At 37.7% G+C, this 22,663-nt stretch overlaps 1 protein-coding gene across 3 annotated transcripts in view; it reads left to right on the top strand.

The window, feature by feature from the left end:
- Window positions 1-13,763, top strand: part of LOC126330069 (E3 SUMO-protein ligase RanBP2-like) — a 257,136-nt gene extending 243,373 nt beyond the window's left edge. For all 3 annotated transcript variants that reach the window (XM_049996317.1, XM_049996325.1, XM_049996329.1), the window contains one exon: window positions 13,132-13,763. In XM_049996317.1, the coding sequence (XP_049852274.1) occupies window positions 13,132-13,164 (33 nt within the window). In that variant the 3' untranslated portion in view covers window positions 13,165-13,763. The remainder of the gene's footprint in view (window positions 1-13,131) is intronic.
- The last annotated feature ends 8,900 nt before the right edge of the window (window positions 13,764-22,663 follow it).

The raw sequence follows: 22,663 nt of genomic DNA, 5'->3' as shown, positions 1-22,663 counted from the left end.
GTAATGATTTGTCTAAAAGTATCAAATAAAAAATATTAGGGAAACGTTTGGCGCACCTTAGTTTCTGTTCACGAGTTCGAGCAGCATTCAAAGGCACGTAGAATGTTTATCTGATCTAATTACTTCTTTTACACAAGTCATTTCATAAAATATTTTGACTGATTTCTTCCGTTTTTGAATTTCAAGTTTTTACTCAGAAAGCGTGATCTTACTGACTCCTTATTTGCCTTCCTAACATACTTATTCGAAGGAAGCCATTTTAACATTTAAATACCTCATCAATGAATCTTTTTATGTGCAAAATAGCTAGGTCTTGAACAGATGACATTTTTGACACTTCACTTACAGCAGCTTTTCGTGAACTACTTCAATTTTTACTCAGTTTATTAATTAAATTTTTGTTCATTATCCTGATTACTTTCAAACAGTTAAATATTTTCACTCCAAACTAGACCTCATACTGGTCATTTTGATACCGTGTTTACCTGTTTCTCTCCGTTTGTTTGGCTATAAAAATTTGGACAAAACCTCAAGGTGTAAGTCTTGTTTTCGCTCTGCTCACACGTTTACAAAAACGTTTTGAGTGTTAATCATATGATAAAATAGTAATTTCTGTATGCTGTCATTTCCAAAATTCGTCATTTCGATATCTTGAAATTGTTATGAGATATGACTATTTTTACGACCACTTGATTCCCGAAGTGCAGGAAAGATTCGGACGTACCGCGAGCAACTGAATCGCGGATATAACAACCGATATCTCAAGAATGAAAAGAGATATCATTTCGGTCTCAACTTTAAATACAATTTAGATATATTGGTTACATTTCATAAGCAACAATGTATGGCCTTAAATGAACTATACGGGAAGTCTACACAATGTGATTTTTATCTCAGCAAATTCTTAAATTTTTCATGCAGCCATGTACTCAATTTTGTATAGCACAGTAACTATGAATAATAACATAAATAAATTCTGACCTTTATCATTTAAGGATGTCAAGCTATATGTTGTGGAAGAATCAAATTTTTTCACCGAATAGTTTTCTTAAAATTGGATGTTAAATAATTCATAGCTGCCATCGTGGCCACTCCACTGCTTTGCCAAGAAGACACGTGGCTATCGCGCTGTGTCACACATGCTGCAGTGACAAGATTCAAACACATTGGAATTCAAACGTCGCCAGTTGCAGTGGGAGACAGGCAGCGACACAGATGTCGCTCACATAGGACACTTCCGTAACTGCCCTGCGGTTGTGTTCTGTCGCCTGAAGCTGTCGCTAGCTTCTGTCGCTCACGTCGGACACGGCCTAAGAGTCTGGTGTATCTGAGGCTAACTTCATGAGATTCTGAGGAAGCGGTTGAAGTTGGTCAGCGTTTCAGATCCTATGAGTGCTCTACATTCTTTCCCCTATTTTTCTATTCTACAAAGAAAAAAAGTCCGAAATACCCAACATGTTCTTCTCAAATTGCTGCACGGTGCTTATTGGGGAAATCTGTCAAACATTAGCAGTTAGTGAGGGGAAAAGAATTTGTGTACAGTAAAACCAGCTGTGAGAGACTGACACATGTCTTTCGAGCCACTTAAAGTGGGGTCTAATCATACTGAAATGTCTTTGAATAATGCACACTCTTATTACCTATAGCTTTCTCCTCCAACTTCAGAACCCATCTGTTCATAACATACAGATTTTTGTGTACAGGTTGTTTATAAATGAATATTGGGGTTTTAACGCTTTATAATATTTACTATAGATTAGATTAGATTAGATTAATACTTGTTCCATAGATCATGAATACGACACTTCGTAATGATGTGGAACGTGTCAGGTTAAAGAAAGATGTCTATACAAGATATTAAATTACACAAAATATTGCATGACACTAATGCTTAAGTTAGTTTTTTTCCCCTCCCTTAATTTATATCTAAAAATTCAGCCAATGAGTAGGAGGAGTTGTCATCTAGAAATTCTTTTAATTTATTTTTAAATGTTGGTTGACTATCTGTCAGGCTTTTGATGCTGTTTGGTAGGTGACCAAAGACTTTTGTGGCAGCATAATTTACCCCCTTTTGTGCCAAAGTCAGATTTAACCCTGCATAGTGAAGATCATCCTTTCTCCTGGTGTTATAGCTATGCACACTACTATTACTTTCGAACTGGGCTGGATTATTAACAACAAATTTCATAAGTGAATATATATATATATATATATATATATATATATATATATATATATATATATATATATATATATATATATATATATATATATATATATATATATATTGTGAGGATCCCTAGATCCTTAAATAGATGTCTGCAGGATGACCGTGGGTGGGCTCCAGTAATTATTCTGATTACACGTTTTTGAGCAATGAATACTTTTCTACTCATTGATGAATTACCCCAGAATGTGATACCATACGAAAGCAGTGATTGAAAGTAGGCATTTGCAATAACCCTAATAGCATACGTAGCCGAACTCAGACGTTTCAGCAGACAATCAATGTGTTGCTTCCAGTTTAACCTCTCATCAATGGACACACCAAAAAATTTTGAAAATTCTACCTTAGTTACAGACTTCTGTTCAAAGTCTATATTTATTACTGGAGTTGTGCCATTTACTGTACGGAACTGTATATACTGTTTTTTATCAAAATTTAAAGAGAGTCTGTTTGCTGAGAACAACTTAATAATTTTGTGAAAAACATCATTTACAATTACATCACTTAGTTATTGGTTTTTGGATGTTATTACTATACTTGTATCATCAGCAAAAAGAACTAACTTTGCATCTTTTTCAATATGGAATGGTAAGTCATTCATGTATATCAAGAACAGTAAAGGACCTAAGACCGAACCCTGTGGGACCCCGTACTTGATAGCCCCCCAGTTTGCGGAATCAGCTGTTGTATTAACATGACATGAACCACTTATTTCAACTTTCTGCATTCTTCCAGTTAAGTATGAATTAAACCATTTGTGCACTGCCCTCCTCAAACCATAATGATTTAGCTTATCTAAAAGAATTCCATGATTTACACAGTCAAATGCCTTTGAGAGATCACAAAAAATACCAATGGGTGGTGCCCGGTTATTCAGAGCATTTAATATTTGATCAGTGAAAGCGTATATAGCCTTTTCTGTTGAAAAGCCTTTCTGAAAACCAAACTGACATTTTGTTAGTACTTTATTTTTACATATATGGGAGGCTAGTCTTGCATACATTACTTTCTCAAAAAATTTTGATAGAGCTGTCAGAAGAGAGATTGGGCGATAGTTGTTGACATCCGACGTATCCCCCTTTTTATGCAATGGTTTTACAATGGCATATTTCAGTCTATTGGGGAAAACACCCTGCTGCAAAGACCTATTACATACGTGGCTGAGAATCCTACTTATCTGTGGGAACAAGCTTTAAGTATCTTGTTGGAAATGCCATCAATTCCGTAAGAGCTTTTACTTTTCAGTGAGTTTATTATTTTAGTGATTTCAGAGGGAGAGGTTCGTGGAAATACAGTTGTTTCAAACTGCACAGGTATGGCTTCTTTTATTAGAAGCCTTTCCTCTTCTAGTGAAGATCTAGATCGTACTTTCTCCACAACATTTAAAAAATGATTATTGAAAATATTTCCAATTTCAGATTGTTTATTAGTACACTTGTCATTCAGTTTTATGGCACTAAAGTCTTCCTGTGCTCTTGGTTGCCCTGTTCCCCTTTCAATAATATTCCAAATTGCTTTAATCTTATTATCAAAGTTACTGATCTCAGACATGATACACATGCTTCTGGACTTTTTAATAACTTTTCTTAGTACCGCACAATAGTTTTTATAATATTGAACAATTTCGGGGTCAGTACTCCCTCTTGCTGTTAGATACAGTTCTCTTTTACGGTTGCAAGATATTCTTATTCCTTTAGTTAGCCAAGGTTTTTTTATATGTTTTCTTGGAATTATGTTTCACTATTTTCTTGGCAAATACCCTTAAAAATGTATCGTGAAATAAGTTATATTTCCCGTTTGCATCGGGTTCCGTATACACTTCATCCCAGTCTAGCTCCTTTAGGCTTTCCCTAAAGTTTGCAGTATTTATATTGTTAATTGAACGCACTGCTTTGAAATTCTGATTTGATATACTGCATGGAGCTATGTCATGTACTGTAACTATCTGTGCACCATGATCTGAAAGACCATTCTCAACAGGGTAAGCATTTATGTCCTTAAACTTATCTTGGTCTATAAAAAAGTTATCTATCAATGTCCTGCTGTTCTTTGTTATCCGAGTAGGAAAATCAATGACGGAGCTCAAATTGAAAGAACTGAGTAATACTACAAGGTCATTCTTCCTATTACACTCTTTCAGGGAATCAACATCGATATCCCCACAAATGATAATTTGCTTCCCCCTGTCTGACAGATAGCACAACAAAGCATCCACATTTTCTGGAAATCGCTGGAAATTCCCTGATACTGTTACAATTATGAAAGTGCCATCATTTAGTTTTAGTTCAGTGGCACATGCTTCCATGTGTTGCTCTACACAAAATTTTTTGGTTTCTAAATGTTTTACGCTGTGGAAGCTTTTGACATATATGGCAACCTCCTTTCATCATATTGTCTCTACTTACATGTGCAGCTAATTTGTACCCATTGATGCTAACCTTTTGCATATCAGTGACAATGTGATGCTCAGACAGGTATAGTACATCTATTACATTCGCAGTTTCTATATCTTCTAAACAAAGCAGAAGCTCATCAATTTTATTCTTCAATTCCCCAATATTTTGATGAAATACACTAACATTTTTCATTTTACTTTTGTGAGTATCTTGAGCTTTAACATCTTTAGTACTTACCTGGCTGAGTTTCCCACTGGACACTGATCTTACACTAAAAAAAGAGTCACCACCATGAGATGTAGTTCCTCCCCCCTTTAAATTTTCTGCTATCAGCCCAGCCACTTTACCCTTCCCCTTCTTGTTAAGGTGTAGGCCATGTCTAGTATAGTCCCACCTACAGAGTGAATCAACAGGAACCACACCAATGTGTGACCCTGCATCAGATCCAAGTAGCCGTTCCAACTCCAAATTAACTCTCCGGACAGAAGAGCTCAAATGAGGCCGGTCGGGGCGCTCCAGAACTGACACAAACCCAACACCAGTATGACTCGATGCCGATGCAATATTTGCCAGGTCACACTCTGTGCTGTACCCCGGATCTGTGTCAATACTGTTGCCCGGCCCACCCCACTCTTCCTTAGTAAAGCCTCTACATAGTGAACCTAAATCCTCTGTAACCTGCCCCAGTCCAACACTAGGTTTGAAAAAACTTGTGACCTGGTATTCTGACCCTAATTCATCCTGCAGAAGTTGGGCCACACCCCTAGCATGCAAACTACCTAGCAACAAGACTTTCTTTCTCTTTGCACACTTCCCTACCTTCTTATTCAATTTGCTGCTGAAAGCTTGTTGAGCCCTGTCTACATCTACTTCTGTGAGAGGCTCATCACTTTCCGACTGAGGCAACAGATCAAACCTATTTCGTACATTAATAACAAAGCTGTCAGAAGAATTTCTTGGCCTGTTCCTTATGCCTGTTGCCGCTTCCCACCCCTGTTTACCCTTCTCCCCCCTTAACCTGCACAGTTCACGCCTAGCCTCATCTAACTCAGCCTGAAGGGCAGCAATTTTCCCCTCCTGTTCCACAATCTTTCTATCTCTACTGCATAGCCTGCAGAACCACTGATGAGTCTCGCTCATTTTCCCAATTCCCACGCCACTACAATCTCCCCAATGAAAAAAGTTACTACATCCATCACACCAGACCCCAGAGCTAACGATTCTGCGGCACGTCAGGCACTTTACACTCATGGTACAAATCGATTTTAGTGACAGAAAGACAATTAAGTTACCGGAAAACAATGAAAATACGTGAACAAAAAATCAGGCCTACTCGCGGCAATGTAAACAATGGTTCAGAAGTTTCTTACTGGAAAGTACTTAAGAGATGACGATACTCTACAGATATAAAGGGGCAGCAAACGTATTTGGCACACTAAACAATCAGTAAATGCACTTAAAATTGCGGTATGAAGTTTAATCTGAAAGCTCAAAAGTTCGGCCTGGCTGCGATATGTAAACAAAACGAACTTTGCGTGATTACTGTGAAAATACGTAAGACAAAAACTTTTAATGGTACGCTTGAAGAGCACTATAATTAACGTAATAAATTAGTTTAAAATGTTATAAACAGTTTATTACTACTAAAATTACTTATCTTGTACGGGAGCTGTGACTCAAACGTCCGTATAGCAGGCGCAGGGCTACCGACCTTAAACTTACAGTTATAAATGATATGTCAAATGAAAGAGCAACTCACAGTTTTACCAAGAACCTTATAAATGTTCAATGTGAGCACCATTTGTCACATACCACATATCAAATCTATAGGCTAGTTCTTCCAAATCCCAAAAACAGGGCTTGCTTTGCGTGGCCTCCATGTTCACCTGACCTAACGCCATGCGATTTTTTTTCCTTTGGGACTTCATCAAGGATGGTGTGTACATGTGTCTGCTTCTAGCAGACCTCCCTGAATTAAGAAACTAGATTGAAGCAGCTGTTGGCTACAATCACTGAAGACACACTTATCAACGTTTGGGAAGAACTGGGCTGTAGACTTGATGTGTGCCGTGTGACAAATGGTGCTCATGTTGAACATTTATAAGGTTCTTGGTAAAACTGTTGGAGTTGCTCTTCCATTTGACATATTATTTATAACTGTAAGTTTAATGTAATAAATATTATAAAGCATTAAAACCCCAACATTTTTAATAAACACCCTGTACTTTGTATACATCAGTGCGCTGTAAAACTTGACACCTAATACAGATTTTAATATGTTCCTGGGATGGCTGGCTTAGTTTTTCCATCATTAAGAGATAAGACCAATTGTTTCCAGTTATTTTATATTTGTATTGTAGCAGTTAATTTTAAAGTAAGTACCATTTCAGGAATTCATTGTTACTTATGTTTTTCAATGTGAGTTACACTGAAAGAAAGTGCAAATTGAATTATATTTTATAGTATTAATGTTTGCATTGTAAGTTACTTCCTGTAAAGAAGAAAGGTCAAGTAGCAGACAGGTACAAATAAGACATTCACTCATGTGTATGTATTCATTAGTGCACTAATAACCTCCCTGTTGAAAGCCATAGAACAAATGGAGCAAACACCTGCTGACAGTAAATATAGTAGTTAACCTGCCCACCCACTTTTTGTTGTCAGGAGCAGGTGCTTCACTTGAGGGGTGCAAGGATGTAGATACAGTAAAACATGTTTGTAGTCCTTGACAGCTGGACATCCTGTGTAGAACTCACAATTCTACAAAAAGCGTACTGCTTGACCTCAGAGTTTTTTTGTTAGTGTGTGTCGTGCCACTATAAATGTTTGGATCTTTGACCTTTGGAGAAAAGGAGGACAAAACACCAAACACAGTTCAACACACAGCATAAACACTTGCTTATCTGTCTTCTTGCAAGTAAAAAAAGTTTGAAAATAATGTGGTTTCTGTGTGATAGGCTTCTTCAAGATTTCATTACTTTGTTGCTGTTCTGTTTTTGTTTCCACATTCTCCTCTTCAATTGTAATCTTTAACTTCTGTTTCACTTTCATTGGTTGTTTGAGTAGCTCTAGCTTAGTCTATTTCAGTTACCCTTTTTAGAGAATCACTAAAGTGTGCTAAATTAAAGTTAATAACTTTCCTTCATTCATAGACAGTTAATGTTGTGGAAATTTTTCCTCGATAAAAGATATTTCTGCAGTCTTATAACAAAGTAGATACAAAATCTCGTCTTCTAACAAAACTTTTAATCAGAAGTGACTATCCTTTCTCATGGTGCTTGTGTAATTATCTGTCTTAATAAATACCATGAAATGTTGAATGATAAGCATTGTATTTGCACTCAGGCTGATTGTTACTGAGACTAACTCAAAAGTTCACGTGCATTTTGCATTAAAACCCAATATTCTGTTCATTTGCTGAACGTTTTCCCTAATCATCATGTACTGTGTCATCACTGGACTGTATTTTACGGACTACGAGCCGCAAATTTTATTTTTGTGGAAAATTGCCTCCAAAATTCAGGTGCATCTTAAAAATAATATAAAAATGCACAGTGCTTGATCTAAAATTCCCACCATAGTTAAAAATAGCCATATATTTGATGTCGCAGGAAGCCTTTCTCTATCTCGCAACACTGGATTCAACTGGCAGCAGCAATGGACTGATGAAGTGAACACGATTTGGGGGATTAACAAACTTGCTCACACTGTCGTCGTCGTCCCCCCCCCCCCCCCCCCCCCCCCCCCCCCGTGCCCAAAAAAATCGGTGTTCTAGCCTATGCAGTCTACAGTGCCAGTGAACTTGAATTGAAACTGATCTGTGTTAGTTTCAAAATGGAAAAAAAGTAAAAGGTATTCGTATGTGGCAGGCTATAACTTGAAAGTAAAAGCATGTGCGGAACATCGTAGAAATAGAGCAGCATTCTAGGTATCTACCAACAACAAATAATAATAAATCATTCACCATTGGCATGCTAGTAAAGAAGAACTAAAAAAAGATGAAGATTAATTGTGCAAATAGAGAGATGAATGCAAAATGGTCAACACTAGATGATTGTGTATTGAAATGGACTTGAGTGCACCATCAAAAAAGCATCGGAGTTAATACAAAAATTATTCAAATGCACACTCGTAAGCGAGCGTTACTGTGGAATATAACAGAATTAAAAGGTGGAGTTGGTTGATGCTACAAGTTTATGAAGTGTCATGTGAACCTAAACCAAAATATCTCAGAAAATGCCACAAGTGTACGAAGAGAGAATGTTACCTTTCCATTGCTTTATTATTCAACTTCGAAAGAAAACCAGTGTGTAACTAAATCAAATAGCGAATATGAGTGAAACTCATGACATTTGATGTTCCGAGTAACAGAACTGTTGCCATAAAAGGTGCATAAACTATAACTATAAAAACAAATGGGCATGTAAAAAATGCACTACACTGTTGTCCTGTTATGTTGTGCTGATAGTACTAAATGTAATCCAGTGACCATTTTCAAGCACAAAACAGCGCCAAAACCTTCTGAGATACCGCCAGGTGTTGTTCACGTACATGACAAAGGTTGGATGGACGAGTCTGGTATGAAATTATATATTAAGAGAGTGTGGGAGAGAAGGAAAAGTGCTTATTGAAGAAGAGTTCCCTTCTTGTGCTAGTTCAGTTTTCGTAGTCATTTGAAAAAATTATGTGAAAGAGAAATTGAGACAGGGAAATACAGAGCTTGCTGTTGTTCTGGGAGGACTTGCTTCACAGTTGCAAACTCTTGATGTCAAGATAAACAAACCATCTAAAGTGTATATGAGAGAGTGAAACAAATGGATGTTGTGTGAAACCCAACATGAATTCAAGTCAAAGCGAGCTTTAAAACTACCTACAATCAAACAAGTGTATCAGTGGATAAAACAAACACAGTCTAGAGTGAGCAGAGCATTATTGTTGGATCTTTTGAGAAATATAGCATAAGTAACACTGTCGATGGCAGTGAAGACCATCTTGTATTTGAAGAGGACGAAGATGATGACAGGAGGAAGAAGAGGAGGACGAGGATGGAGAAGAAGAATAAGAAGGAAGTACAGATAAGGATTTTCAGGGATTTTAATGGTCAGTTCGATTTTATAAACTGAGGTTTTTTTTTTTTTTTTTTTTTTTTTTTTTTTTTTTTTTTTTTTTTTTTTTTCAACCTAATAGTAAATAAATATAATAAAGTCGCAAAAATGTTATTTTTAAAAATTAAGGGCGTCTTATAGTGCATAGCATCCGTAAAATACGGTTGTTCTTTTGTGTGTAGAGTGGTTTGCAATATACCATTGAAGCTGGCTAGTACCTACACATTTAGATATTATTTCGGGGGGTGAGGGGGGGGGGGGGGGTGGCGGCGGGCGGGCAGGGTTGTTATAAGAAAGAAAGCGCGCGCACGCACGCACGCACACGCACACGCACACGCACACGCACACGCACACGCACACACACGCACACGCACACACACACGCACACACACGCGCACACACGCACACGCACACACACGCACACTGCACATTTGTGGTGACCATTGTTATTTCAAGTACCCTTGGCATATATATATATATATATATATATATATATATAGAGAGAGAGAGAGAGAGAGAGAGAGAGAGAGAGAGAGAGAGAGAGAGAGAGAGAGAGAAGCACAGTGACTGTGGTGGACCCAGTGACAACATTTTATAAAAAGAATGACACCACTTCATCGTTTTATATTAACACTGATTGTGTGTAGAGCTTAAAGATGGATGTATCTGTTTGTGGAAACTTTGAGGGTAAAGATCATATCCTAATGAAATATTCAGGCCCAACACATGGCAGGATCATATGGGATGCCAGTGGATATCCAACACAGTAACCTGTGGTTTGTGTAGCCAGTAATTTAGGTAGCAGGTATTGATGTGTTCAGGCCTGGGGCTGTGCCATTTTTCAAACTCTCCCTGATGTTATGTTTCAACAAGGTAATGCAGGACTGCACTTGTTCATGCTGTCCTGACCTACCTCGATACAGAGGGTATCAGACTGTTACCCGCGTAACTATATTCTCCAGATCTCTCACCCACATTGAAAGCATGTGGTCAAGGGTTGTCAAGATACTAGCATCCCGCTAGCCACTATGATTTGTATCTGACATAGAGGTGAAGCAGCATGAATTGAACATATTTATCTGCCATCCAAGCTTAGTTCAACACAATTCCCGACCAAGTTAGAGCTGTTATTGCCAACAGAGGTGGCAGTTGCGGGTATTCTACTTTGCACCCTGTATACACATACAAATTTAATATTTTATTCTTCCTGCTATACTGTGTATGCACGATAAGTAAACTGGCTTTACAGTTTTAATGACCAGCAGTGTGCTTAACATAGCTGTTGCGAATTTGCTTTTTTGCCTATCATAAGTTCTATTTCTGCCACTAAGGAGGCATTAAAAAGGGAGAAGTTACAGAATCATCCTGTAGCTGCTGTGGTACACAAGTGCTGTTTCATCACAGAGGCTTGCAGTTGTTGCAGGTACACTATTTAGCCCTGATCCCCTTAGACTTCTGCCCCTGGTCAGCCAGGAGCAAAGAAACTGTGTGCAGAGATAGTATGTTCTAACAGATCACTATTGCTCCACTTCACAGATTGGATGCACTTCATAAAATTGTCTAAATAATCTGGGATGTTTAAGATAAAGTAATTTTATGGGAGTGTGTGAAATTTTTAAACTTATTTTCTGGGCCACAAAAGCCCATCATATGGATGCTGTTTCCATAAGGTTGTATGAAATAGAAATTTCTTATCAGTTTCTAAGACAACAATGCTTACTATTATTTCTGGAAAATATTTTCCCACAGCAGCTCTGGGACTGTTATCTGCTCCTTGGCTAGGTATCATCGACAGGTCTTGTTGTTTACATCATAAAGTAGTTTGATCGTAGGAGTCTTCCAAATCTACCTTTTCATAGTGAGCAGTTTGCATTTCTAAATTTATTGGCTCTGCCACAGTTGTATTTTGTTTTGTAGTTGAGCTATATAAGTCGTGCTCTAAAAAACCAGATATTTCCAGGAATAATCTAAGTTGCATATTCCCCTGTCCTGTCCCCCAGTCTCCGCAAATTTTCTATTAGACTGCCGTTTAATAATTGGAAATATTGATAATTTTTAGTATATATGTAACTGAACTGGCCTATTGTAAACTGCCTCCAGCAATAGTCAAATAGTGATTTTCCATTATGTTGTGACAAGTCACATGCCGTAAGAATTTCACAGGAACAGTTTCTGTCTGCAGAAGCTTAGACTTAAATTTCTGACTTGTTTCATATATTTGTCAGGTTTGCTGTTCTAAAAATACAGCTTCAGCCAGCTTACTGTTTCTTCAATGTTACAAATGTGTTGATTGTTTGATTCAAAAAATGTTTTTAATGCAATTAGTAATATTCAGTCAGAGCCAAATGGTTTGTATTTTATCTGTGGTATACCAAGAGTTTGCTGTAAATGTCTTGCCTAAGAGTACATCTACAAAACGTTTTTTGCAGGAGAAGAAACTAGGAAAAACTATCCTATAACCAATTAGCTCGAAACAAATACTTATTGAAATAAGATCCAGGCTTTCCTTAGATAGATATCTTGTCTGTTCACGCTAAAAGACATTCTTAATGTGGTTGCCACTCATTCTTGCATGTTATTCAGCTAAAGTCACGCAAGCAAACCTGGCTGCCCTCATGTTAGGTAACATGCATGAGACACATGGTCTGACATACCAATGTATTTACATATCACTATATCCAAAAATGTAAGAGATTAAGGTCAAGTAACAAGGAAAACATGCTACTAGATCACATTGAGCGAGCCCTAATTCATGACACCTTTGTATTGGTTACTATTTTAAGACCTGTAGAGATGTGTTGTACCCTGTCGTGAGTAAACCGTGTCCTTGCCTTTCTGCAAGATGAACATTCTCTGGTAATAAGACTCGGTTCATTTTTTATGTTGACTGCTCTCAATGGACTCGCTATTTTTGTACTGTCAGGAATCTCAAAACGATACACGTGAGACGGGTGATGTAAGGGGCAGTTGCGAGTCCTATGTCTGACAACAGTGTTGTCTGAAGGACTAAGTGTAAAGGCATAACACGACTAACAAGAAATGAGCAATGCACGTAAACAGAAAGGCAGCCTACACAACTGATTGCTGATCATTGTCAATACAAGTAAAATGGTCCATATCTCTCAAAGTATTTGTTCTGGACATATGTTCAAACAATTTTAATTTTTTTACTATTTTTGACCAGTACTATCTCCTTTAGGACTATGGGACACATTTATGAACCCCTTGTGTAATGCAAAATAAAAATTAACTTTGTAGTCTGTAGATATAAGTGAACTTGATTTCTGATGCTAATAGACAATAGTTTTAATTAATTTCCACTGCTCACTTGGCTGTTCTGTTTACTGTATCTGTTGAAATATAGATGCTTTGTTTACAGTAGAGATTCTGTTTATATTTTCAGTATAGACAAGTGGAGAAGTCTGAACATGAATGAGACACTGGTGTTCCCGAAAGACTTGAAGACTGATTTCTTTCTCTTTTTTTTCTTTTTGCACTGTCATATGAAAGAAGACTGGAAATTATGTAACACTGCTATTGAAAGACAGAGGCTTCCAAACAAAGGAAGTGCCATCATATGTATTATAGTTGTATGTTACTCTGTATAGGAATGTTTTGAACAGTGTTTATAATTATGTAAAATGCCATGATAAGGGGAAATGCAAATGATGCAGGGGTATGTTGAAGGTAGAAAAGAATTTGATTTTACTTATGAACATAACCACTTCAAACTCACGTTCCTTGAATTGATGTGAACCATAAATACCAAATGTGCTCATATATACAGTGAATATGAACTAAGCTTCCACACCATGTTTGTGACAGGTGTTAATTTGTGTATAAAGCATAACAATTGTAATCACTGAGACTATAACGCATTTATATTTATTTATTGCATTTTCAATGCTTTATATTACATAATGACTTAATATTCACTGGAAACAACATGGCATGAATTGCATTGCAGTATATTGCATTGTGTTCCATTATTGTCACCATTGCTGTAAAAAAAATTAAAGTGTACAGTACAGTTTATATTTGTAATGATAATTCATACTTCAGAACCTACTTGTGTAAATTTGTGTAGTTTTCCAGTTTAGTTGTTTTCATTCTCATTTTAATCAAGTAAAAGTGACGTCGTGGTGGTGGTGGTTCTATTTAAAATATTTGTGCAATTTTTTGCCTTAACACTTTAAGTCGATATTAAAAAAAAAATTGCTGAAGTGACACTGTGAGTGATAGACAGTAAGTTGCTGCTTGTCGGCCACAAAAAATAAATTACTCTGGAGTTCCGTGGAAATAGTTGAGAGATTCCAGTAAAAATGTCTTGGAGTATAATTTCACTGTAAATGAGATTGAAAACTAGGATGTAATTTATTCAACAGCATCAAATATTTATTTGTCGATTCACGGTTCAATTAACAATTAATTTACATAACTTGTGACAGTGAGCTGCTGTCTACTACTATAAATAAAAAGGTTATCTCTATCTCTTTAGACATGTTTGCATTAAAAAATACATTAGACTATGCAAATTTTTAGGAACTGTCTCTGAGTTATAAGTTGGAAAACTATTGAGAGGCATATTGTTATCCTGACATTCCAGTTGGAAATGTTTTAACATGTTAAATGTATGTCAGTGAGATGGTTAGCCTACTTAGAATATTTGCTAGCAGATAGAAATACATATTATGTGGCAAAGAAAACGGAAGGCCTTACTTGCTTGGCAGGACGTTTGTTATCGTACAAGACAGGGAGGAGAGGCAACAATAGTGTACACTTCGGTACTCTTACTAATTGAGTGCTGTCATACTACACCTCTATATGCATCACTAAATCACAAGCAGATTTAGAACAAGAACATAAACAGGGTGTACGATATATATTACATTTTGTTGCAAGCAGCTCTTTACTGGCCTTATGTGTAAAACTACTTTCCCCAGTGACATGATTGCTTTTCTCAGCTGTGTCTGTTGATATGCTGTCTGCTGTATCAATCACTGACTATAATGTTGACTGATAAGTCTCTCTCCTCAATTGGCTTTTCTAGTCTTCTAATGTCGAGAAAAGCTAATGTTACAGAAGCAAATGCAGCCTGATTGCGAGGTCTAGTGGTTAGCAATGTTTGGCTAGTGTTGTGGAGGTCCCAGGTTCATTGCATAACATTAAGTGGCTAACACCAGGCTGGGTGACAGTACATTTATTTATCAACACCAAAATCATCCGCATCAGTATTATAATTATTATTATTGTTGTTGTTGTTGTTATGCTTAACCATTATGATTATGAATCTTCATCTTTCAAAATTCCAGACCTCTTCTGTAGGATTTAGGACAGATGGTATGGCAGCACTAAAGGGCGAACCACTTTCTTACAATAGTTTGTCAGTATAATAAACAGAAGTGGCACTTCTTAATGACAAAAGGTTTGGCTTGTGTAGTCTTAACTTTTTGTATTATTAATTCTTTCAATTTCCATAATACAATCTGAATCTTTACTGTTAGTTATGTTGGTAAATAAAGACAGAACAAGACTTGAATCATTTGCTTGCATGCACAGCAGTGAAACATTGACTTCCATTTACATATGACAATACTCCTTCCACAGTGGAGCCCTACAGGCATGTTGTCCTTCTGAGTGGTCTGCATCTCGTATCATGTTGGAAGTTGCTGAAGGTGATTAATGTTGCCTCACCCAATGTCCACAGTTACACAGATGTCATACGCTGGCACTCACTTGCGTATAAGCTGTGAAATTTGCAGTGTGTGCATGCACGATGAATATTCCTTGCCGCTAACCTTGCATTTGCTGCCTTAGTTCATTCAGTACAATTAACATTATCAACTGTAAAACATCCTAATAGTTAATTTGCTAACTTTATGCACAAGAGCCTTCCTTGTAGCTAGATTAACAAAAAAAACTTTAATTATAAACAAAGTTGACAGTTATTATCAAGTATCACATTCCTCATCCAGTGTGATATTTGCCTGCAGACTGAACGCGAATGTTATTTCATCAGCTGTTCGCTCATGCAAATTTGCAGTTCCATGGCTAAATCAATAACATTTAATATTAGAGTATCTCTTCAGTTTACATTATGCATAATTGTAATGAAGTCGCTATGGTAGTAACTTGTGACTATCAGATATACAGCATACACATTCTCCCTAGAAAACATAAAAAATACGAATTCTAAATCCATTTCAACAGACACCAGGACCATTTGTGCCACTATGTGATGATGAAGCTGTATATACTCCACATTTTCTTTGGTGCATGGTAGTGTCACTTTGAGTGTTGCCCCCACACTTTGCATGCTCCTGCATGTTGACGAGTGAGGAAACTCGGACACGTGCTTCTGTACCACATGCAAAGCAATTAATGGGGAACAAATGCTGCTCATGCGAGTTCACTTCACAGATGCAGTGTGCTATCAGACACACAGTCTGTTGCCAACTTTTATTCACAGTGTAATGGGTATGAATCTACATTTTGTGTAAATAAACCACTGACTGCTGTAAAACTGTAGCTTCATTTTTTGTTTGAACCGAATGTTGTATACCATTTTCGTAAGTGCGTTCTCTTCCACACATAACTCTTTTATTCCGACACCTCTTGAAACCAAATATGTGACAGAATCGTTTTTCTCACAATTTCTTGTTGGCCTGGCATCTAGTTCCATGTGATTAAAGCTGTGATATTTTTGCAAATGTTGTTTTTCCCCTGTGTTAATACTATTGTAGCAACTGCTGGCTAGTAACTCATTTATCCATATCGGTGAAATATTTATTTTGTGGATTTTGCTGCTTCTGCTTTGAGACAGATACCTGTGTCTAGTTCCACTTGGCATTGTGTCCCTCCATCTGCTATTTGTGCACAATTGACTTATATAACCATTACGTGTCGAACATTGCACGCATGTGTCATCACTACTGCACCTTTCTCTTACTTATTGTTAATAAAATTAGTGACATTAATAGCAGACGATTGATATGACATTTTCCGTGATCACTCTCCATGCTTGAACTGTGAGGTACTTTGAACTTTAATGCAACTGTACCCAGTCACATGAACAAGTTTGTTTCTACTGAAGTAGAGTCTATGGTTCACTTTGTCAAGTAATATTTTCATGTCAGGTTTGCAATCAGATGTGGGTTCCTGTCGTTTTGAAGACAGTCCACCTTCATTCAGAATACCCTGTTATGTAATATAGGTAAATTCAAAGCAGTCAAGTTGTCACTGTTTCTCTTACATTTCAAAACACCACTGTGGCTCTCAGTGGGAGTTCCCAATTTTACCACATTCATTGTTTCAGTTAGGAGTACTTTGTGCATAAGTTGATGAATACAAATGTAGCTGTTATTTTTCTTCGTGTGAGACTGAATCAATTTGGCAACACTATTGATATTTTAGAAATGTTGTCATACTTCATGTGCAGTGTAGCAGGATACATATTGTAATGTACATTACCATAGTTGGGTGATAAAAGAAAAAAGTTATGGTCACTCCTGAACCTTTGCAAATTGATGCACTATTCTGTGATTGTGGCAAAGCTTCTAAAGAGACTCTAGTTTTCAAAGTTTCATGACAAAAATGTGTTCACCTCTCCATATACAAAATAACTCACTTCAAAATTACTGTATGAAATTGAAATCCTGTTTCTTGTGTATCTTAATTAACATTTGTATTACAATGCATTTTCATTTGAATAACTTAACATACAGCATCCTGGTATCTAATGTATACAAAGTTTTCCTGCTATACTTGCCACCGAGTAACTGAAGCCATCAGAGGTCAGTGGATTTCCTTTCTGCTATTCCATTTAAATACTGAAGCACACCTCACGTTGAAGTTCATTATTGTGTGATACTAAAGGTCTCTTTGTCATATGCTCTTGCTATTTGATGTTATTATCTACAATTTGCTACTTACGCATGTTTTTATTAAATATCTGTGTGTTGATGTGTGTCATTGTATTTGTACATATTTCTAAAGTTTCACTGATAATGTTTGTGTTAAGTTTAGCAGAAAAATAAAAAACGAGATGTACTGGTAGGCCTATAGATATAAAACTATTTATTTAGTCCTCAGATATGGTCACAAAAACAATGGCAAAGTTCAGTTGTCAATAATTATCATTAACCTTTTATTTGACACTGATTCACAGTATTGAGAAAAAATGTGAAATGTTTTCTTCTGAGCAGATGGGACATTCTGAATGCAAAAACTTAATTTATAAAATATTATATTTATTGCAAGCATTTAATAAGTCCCCCCACTGTCTAAACCATTACATAATAATGTAAATTAATATACTCTGACGAGCCACAACATGACTACCTGCTTAATAGCATGTGGGCCTACCTTTTGAATGCAATTCAGTAACAGCGCTAAGTTGTGTAGATTCAACAAGTCCTTAGTAGGTTTCTGAAGGGATGTGGCACCAGGTGTCCATGCACAGGTCATATAATTCCCACAAATTAAGGACCAGTTGTTTATGGCCAGGGGACTGGCACCCAGTAGCATTTCAGAAATTTTTGATCGGGTTCAAATAATGGGAATTTCGTGACCAAGACATTAACACGAGTTTATCATCATGCTACACAAACTGATGTAGCCTCGTGTATGAAAAATGATAGTCATTTTGCCGATACTCCAAAATCTTAAGTTTCAGGAACAAAAGAAAACATTCTTCTAGTGAATATGTGGAATGTAAGAGGACTGGCTTTCCATTGTGTTAAGAACAGAATGAGACTAATAGTTTGAGTTCACTGAAGTTGCTACGCTTCGCAATCTCTTTGAAAAAAATAAGTAGTCCACCAACCATGAAATATGATCCTTTTCTTGAGGTACAGTTATGTTTTGATAGTGTCTTTGTCTTTTTTTTTTTCTCGTACACTTTCACAGTATAACAACTCTAATCAAAGTACATAAAATGATTTCGTTGATCATTATGATCAGCAGCAGTGGCAGTGTTACATACAAGCCGTTTCATAAAATTATTGTACAATACCTATTGTCATGCCGAATATATAATCAAGTAAATGTTGAATGTCGTGCATTTTCCCTTTCTGTTAATAGCTGCTAGTCCATTGTATTTTCAAAATTAAAAACAACACACACACACAGAAATTAAACTTCAAATGTGTGTTCTAATCCTCCGATGTGTTTAGAAGCGGCAACACCTGACTTTAACTTAATGTGTTCAAAATGCTTAAATTGATGGGGTTGAACCAGGCAGTATGCTCATGGCACTGCACTCTTGCTGTTTTTGTAGCATTTGTTCTTTTTTTCTGTACTTCATACTTTCTTTACATTTCAACTCAGTGCTTGATGTCATTTTACATCTTCCAACACATCTTCCAACACATGTTGAGAAATAAGCAAAACGTAACACACTGTGCATTAGGTATTTGGTTGAAGGTACACCCACTTGATCACCATTGAAGGGGCATTATTTCTTTCAGAAATGACATTGCTATAATGAAGTCTCAAAAATACACTTATAATATCTGGAATAAAGCCGTTTTCACGTAAAAAGATGTACCTATGTGTATAGAATCTGGTACAGTTCTGAACTCATTTGTCAAAATTGGGAGTAAGGCACTTCCGTAAATGATTATATCAAATGTGATTCATCCATCAGGGCAGCACATTTAGATTGATCCGCAAACCAATCTCAGTGATTGCACGTCCACTGCATTTGTAATTGATGCCACTTTGTCAACATTTGAGCATTTACATATCTGAAACTTCCTGGCAGATTAAAACTGTTTGTCCGACCCGGACTCAAACTCGGGACCTTTGCCTTTCGCGGGCATTGCTCCTGCCCGTGAAAGGCAAAGGTCCCGAGTTTGAGTCTCGGTCGGGCACACAGTTTTAATCTGCCAGGAAGTTTCGTATCAGCACACACTCCGGTGCAGAGTGAAAATCTCATTCTGGATTTACATATCTGATCAACATTTGAACACTTACATATCTGCTGTGGAGCCCCATGTTCAACAATGTTAGCTGAATGGTGTGCTCTGAAACACTTGCGCATGCTCTATCATTATACTCTGTCATCAGATCTGCCACAAATCGCCACCTGCCCCTTTTCACATAGTTGACAAGCTCTAAAGCTCCATGTTCTGTGAAAGTGTGGATGTTAAACATCTTGGCTATTTGTGGTTTCACCATCCTTAAACTACTTTCCATAGATACTAAAGACAGTCGCACATGCACAGCTTCATCATTTCCATTTCAGGTGCTGGGCCATAACAATTTTCTGAGAAAGTTCCGTATGTCACTAGGTTCCCTATTTTCAGCTTGTGCTGTCACTAGAGTGATTTCCCATTCATCTGTGCATTGCGTAATGCATTGTGTGCCCATAACACCATGGCGAGCAGTGTTCATAATGTATTGGCTCATTAGTGTATAACTTCACAAAGCACATTATAGATAGAACTAACTTGGTCATGTGAGCAGGAACAGCTATGTTCCAGTTGAAAGCAGTGTACTTTTTACTTGGCAGTGCAAGTGTGGAAAGTGATTGCACTAAATGCCATTGTGGATGAACTGCAATGACTTGCTGTTTAACATTGCAAAGTTTAACAGTGAGAAAGGAAAAGGAATTAGCGCTGTTGAAAAAGATAGCAAATGTGCAAGCAAACCCTTAAAAGTTGATAAGTAAATTAAGAAGGAAGGAAAGATGCCAAGAGTAAGTGTCGTATGTACCTTGCAAAAGATGCATCAGCATAGTGCACACAATAAACACGTCACTCATATGAATAAATGTGTTGTTAAGCTGTAATTTTGTCCTGGCTCATCACTCCCTGTGTTTAAATCCAGTTGATCTGTGGAACTGTGACTACATTGCACACACTTAGAGCATAGACGCTGCTGTCTCGCTAAATTATGCAAGTTTCTGTTACAAAAGAGGTTGTGTGTAACTGTTGCCACTTCAGATTCTTGTAATATGGTGTCGGACATCAGGTTTCAGAACTTTCGAAATTGTCAGTCTTCTGACAAATTTCATTTATTAGCTACGGAAATTACTGCCACTACCTTTAGGAAACATACTTGCTGTGTGAGATGGATCATAATATTTACAAAATACTGACTAGGCTGCTAGGAGGTAATGAGAGTACAAATCTCGAGATTCTCTGCAACTTATCAGTAAATGTCATAAAGCATGTCTTCTTACACTCAAGAATGTGAATGCAATTCTGACATCACAGTTGGGCGTATTCAGAGGGCAACAGACTCACTCTTGCTTAATGGGCCAATAGACAGGCATAAATGGGCTGTGCATTCATGCATTATAGTAATTTGCAACACCAAACTGACTAGGACTATTTGATTGGTGTAATTAGAAGAGAGTTTATGCTTAATTTACACAGTGAAGTGGAAATCGTCTAGTGTGGGATATTGGATGTCCAGAAAATAAAGTACAACCTCTTATTTGCCTTGGAGTATTGACCCAAAACGAATATACAATGAGCATGAACAGTCATTTTGAAGTATCTTGAAATATTACGTATTACCAGTTCCTAATCAGGGGTGAATTATTTAGTTTCAACTGAGTGCTTCGGTAGTTAAGTTTTTCAATCTCTGAATATTAATGTAATTTACTAGACACAGTTTCTGCATTTTCATCAGCATCTACAGTATAGTCTGGCAGCACGAGTCAATAGTCCATTTATCTGGGAAGTATGGTTTTCCACAGTCTTTAGTATGGATAGGGACTGTGATTGTTGTGTGTGAGTGCGAGCTGAGTTGGTGACATTTCACTCTCAGCTCCAGGCTGTGATGGCTTTGGTTACACAGCGTGAAACTGCAGTGGATGTGTGCCACTGTTGTGGGCCGGCTGTGGGGATCCAGCGGACATCCAGCACATCAGTCCTCCAGTTGGTCCTCACCGGTGGCCAGCCATTTACTGCTCGCACTGAGGTTGACCCCTCACCCGTGGTTGAGACTTCCCAGAGGGCTGCACGTAAGGTTGCCCCAGTTAGTCTGACAAACAGGTTCCAGGTGTTGTCTGTGGCTGACACTGTCACTCAGCCAGAGTGCTGTCACCTGTCCTGTTTCAGAGGAAACCTCTCAGCCAGCAAGATTTGGGCAATCACAGAGGGTGGTCTTATTGATAGTTGGGAGCTTTCCAACGTTTGGCATGTTATGGGGCTCCTTAGCGACATGGCTGCCACAAAGGGAAAGAAATACAGGTAGAGTCATTCCAAACATGGAACGGGTCCTTCTGGATGCCATAATGAGCACAGGGTGCAACCAACTGCAGATGGTGGCTCTAACAGAACTGGTAAAGCTTGCCAGTTATGCTTAGGAGATGAAAGCAGAGGTGACCATTTACAGCATAGTCAGCAGGACTGATTGTGGACCTCTGTTACAGAGCCGAGTGGAGGGTCTGAATCAGAGGCTCAGACGGTTCTGTGACCATGTAGGCTGCAGATTCCTCGACTTGTGAAATAGGGTGGTTGGGTTTCAGATTCCACTGAATAGGTCAGGAGTCCACTACACGCAGGAGGCTGCTACACTGCTAGCAGCGGCTGTGTAGCATGGACTGGATGGTTTTTTAGGGTAGAGGGTCTCGGGGAAAATACAAAAAGGGCTTCAATCACAAGGGTGCAGAAACAAAGTAAGAATGTTATTGGAACCATCAGTATAACACTTATAAATTGTCGCAACTGTGTTAAAGAAGTACCAGAGCTGCAAGTGCTAATAGGAAACGCTGGTGCCCAAATCTTTAAAGGCACTGAAAGCTGGCTAAAGCCAGAGATAAGCTCAGCCGAAATTTGCGCAAAGAACCTAACGATGTTCCGAAACGATAGGCTGATACAGTTGGGGGTGACTTGTTTGTTGTTGGTAGAAGTAGTTTATCTTGTCGTGAAATTGAAGTAGATAGCCCCTGTGAGTTAATATTGGCAGAGGTCATTGTTGGC

The sequence above is a fragment of the Schistocerca gregaria genome, chromosome 2 (assembly GCF_023897955.1).
Source record: "Schistocerca gregaria isolate iqSchGreg1 chromosome 2, iqSchGreg1.2, whole genome shotgun sequence".
Classification (NCBI taxonomy): Eukaryota; Metazoa; Arthropoda; class Insecta; order Orthoptera; family Acrididae; genus Schistocerca; species Schistocerca gregaria.
Note: the sequence above shows the minus strand (reverse complement) of the source record. Positions and strands in the feature narration are given on the sequence as shown.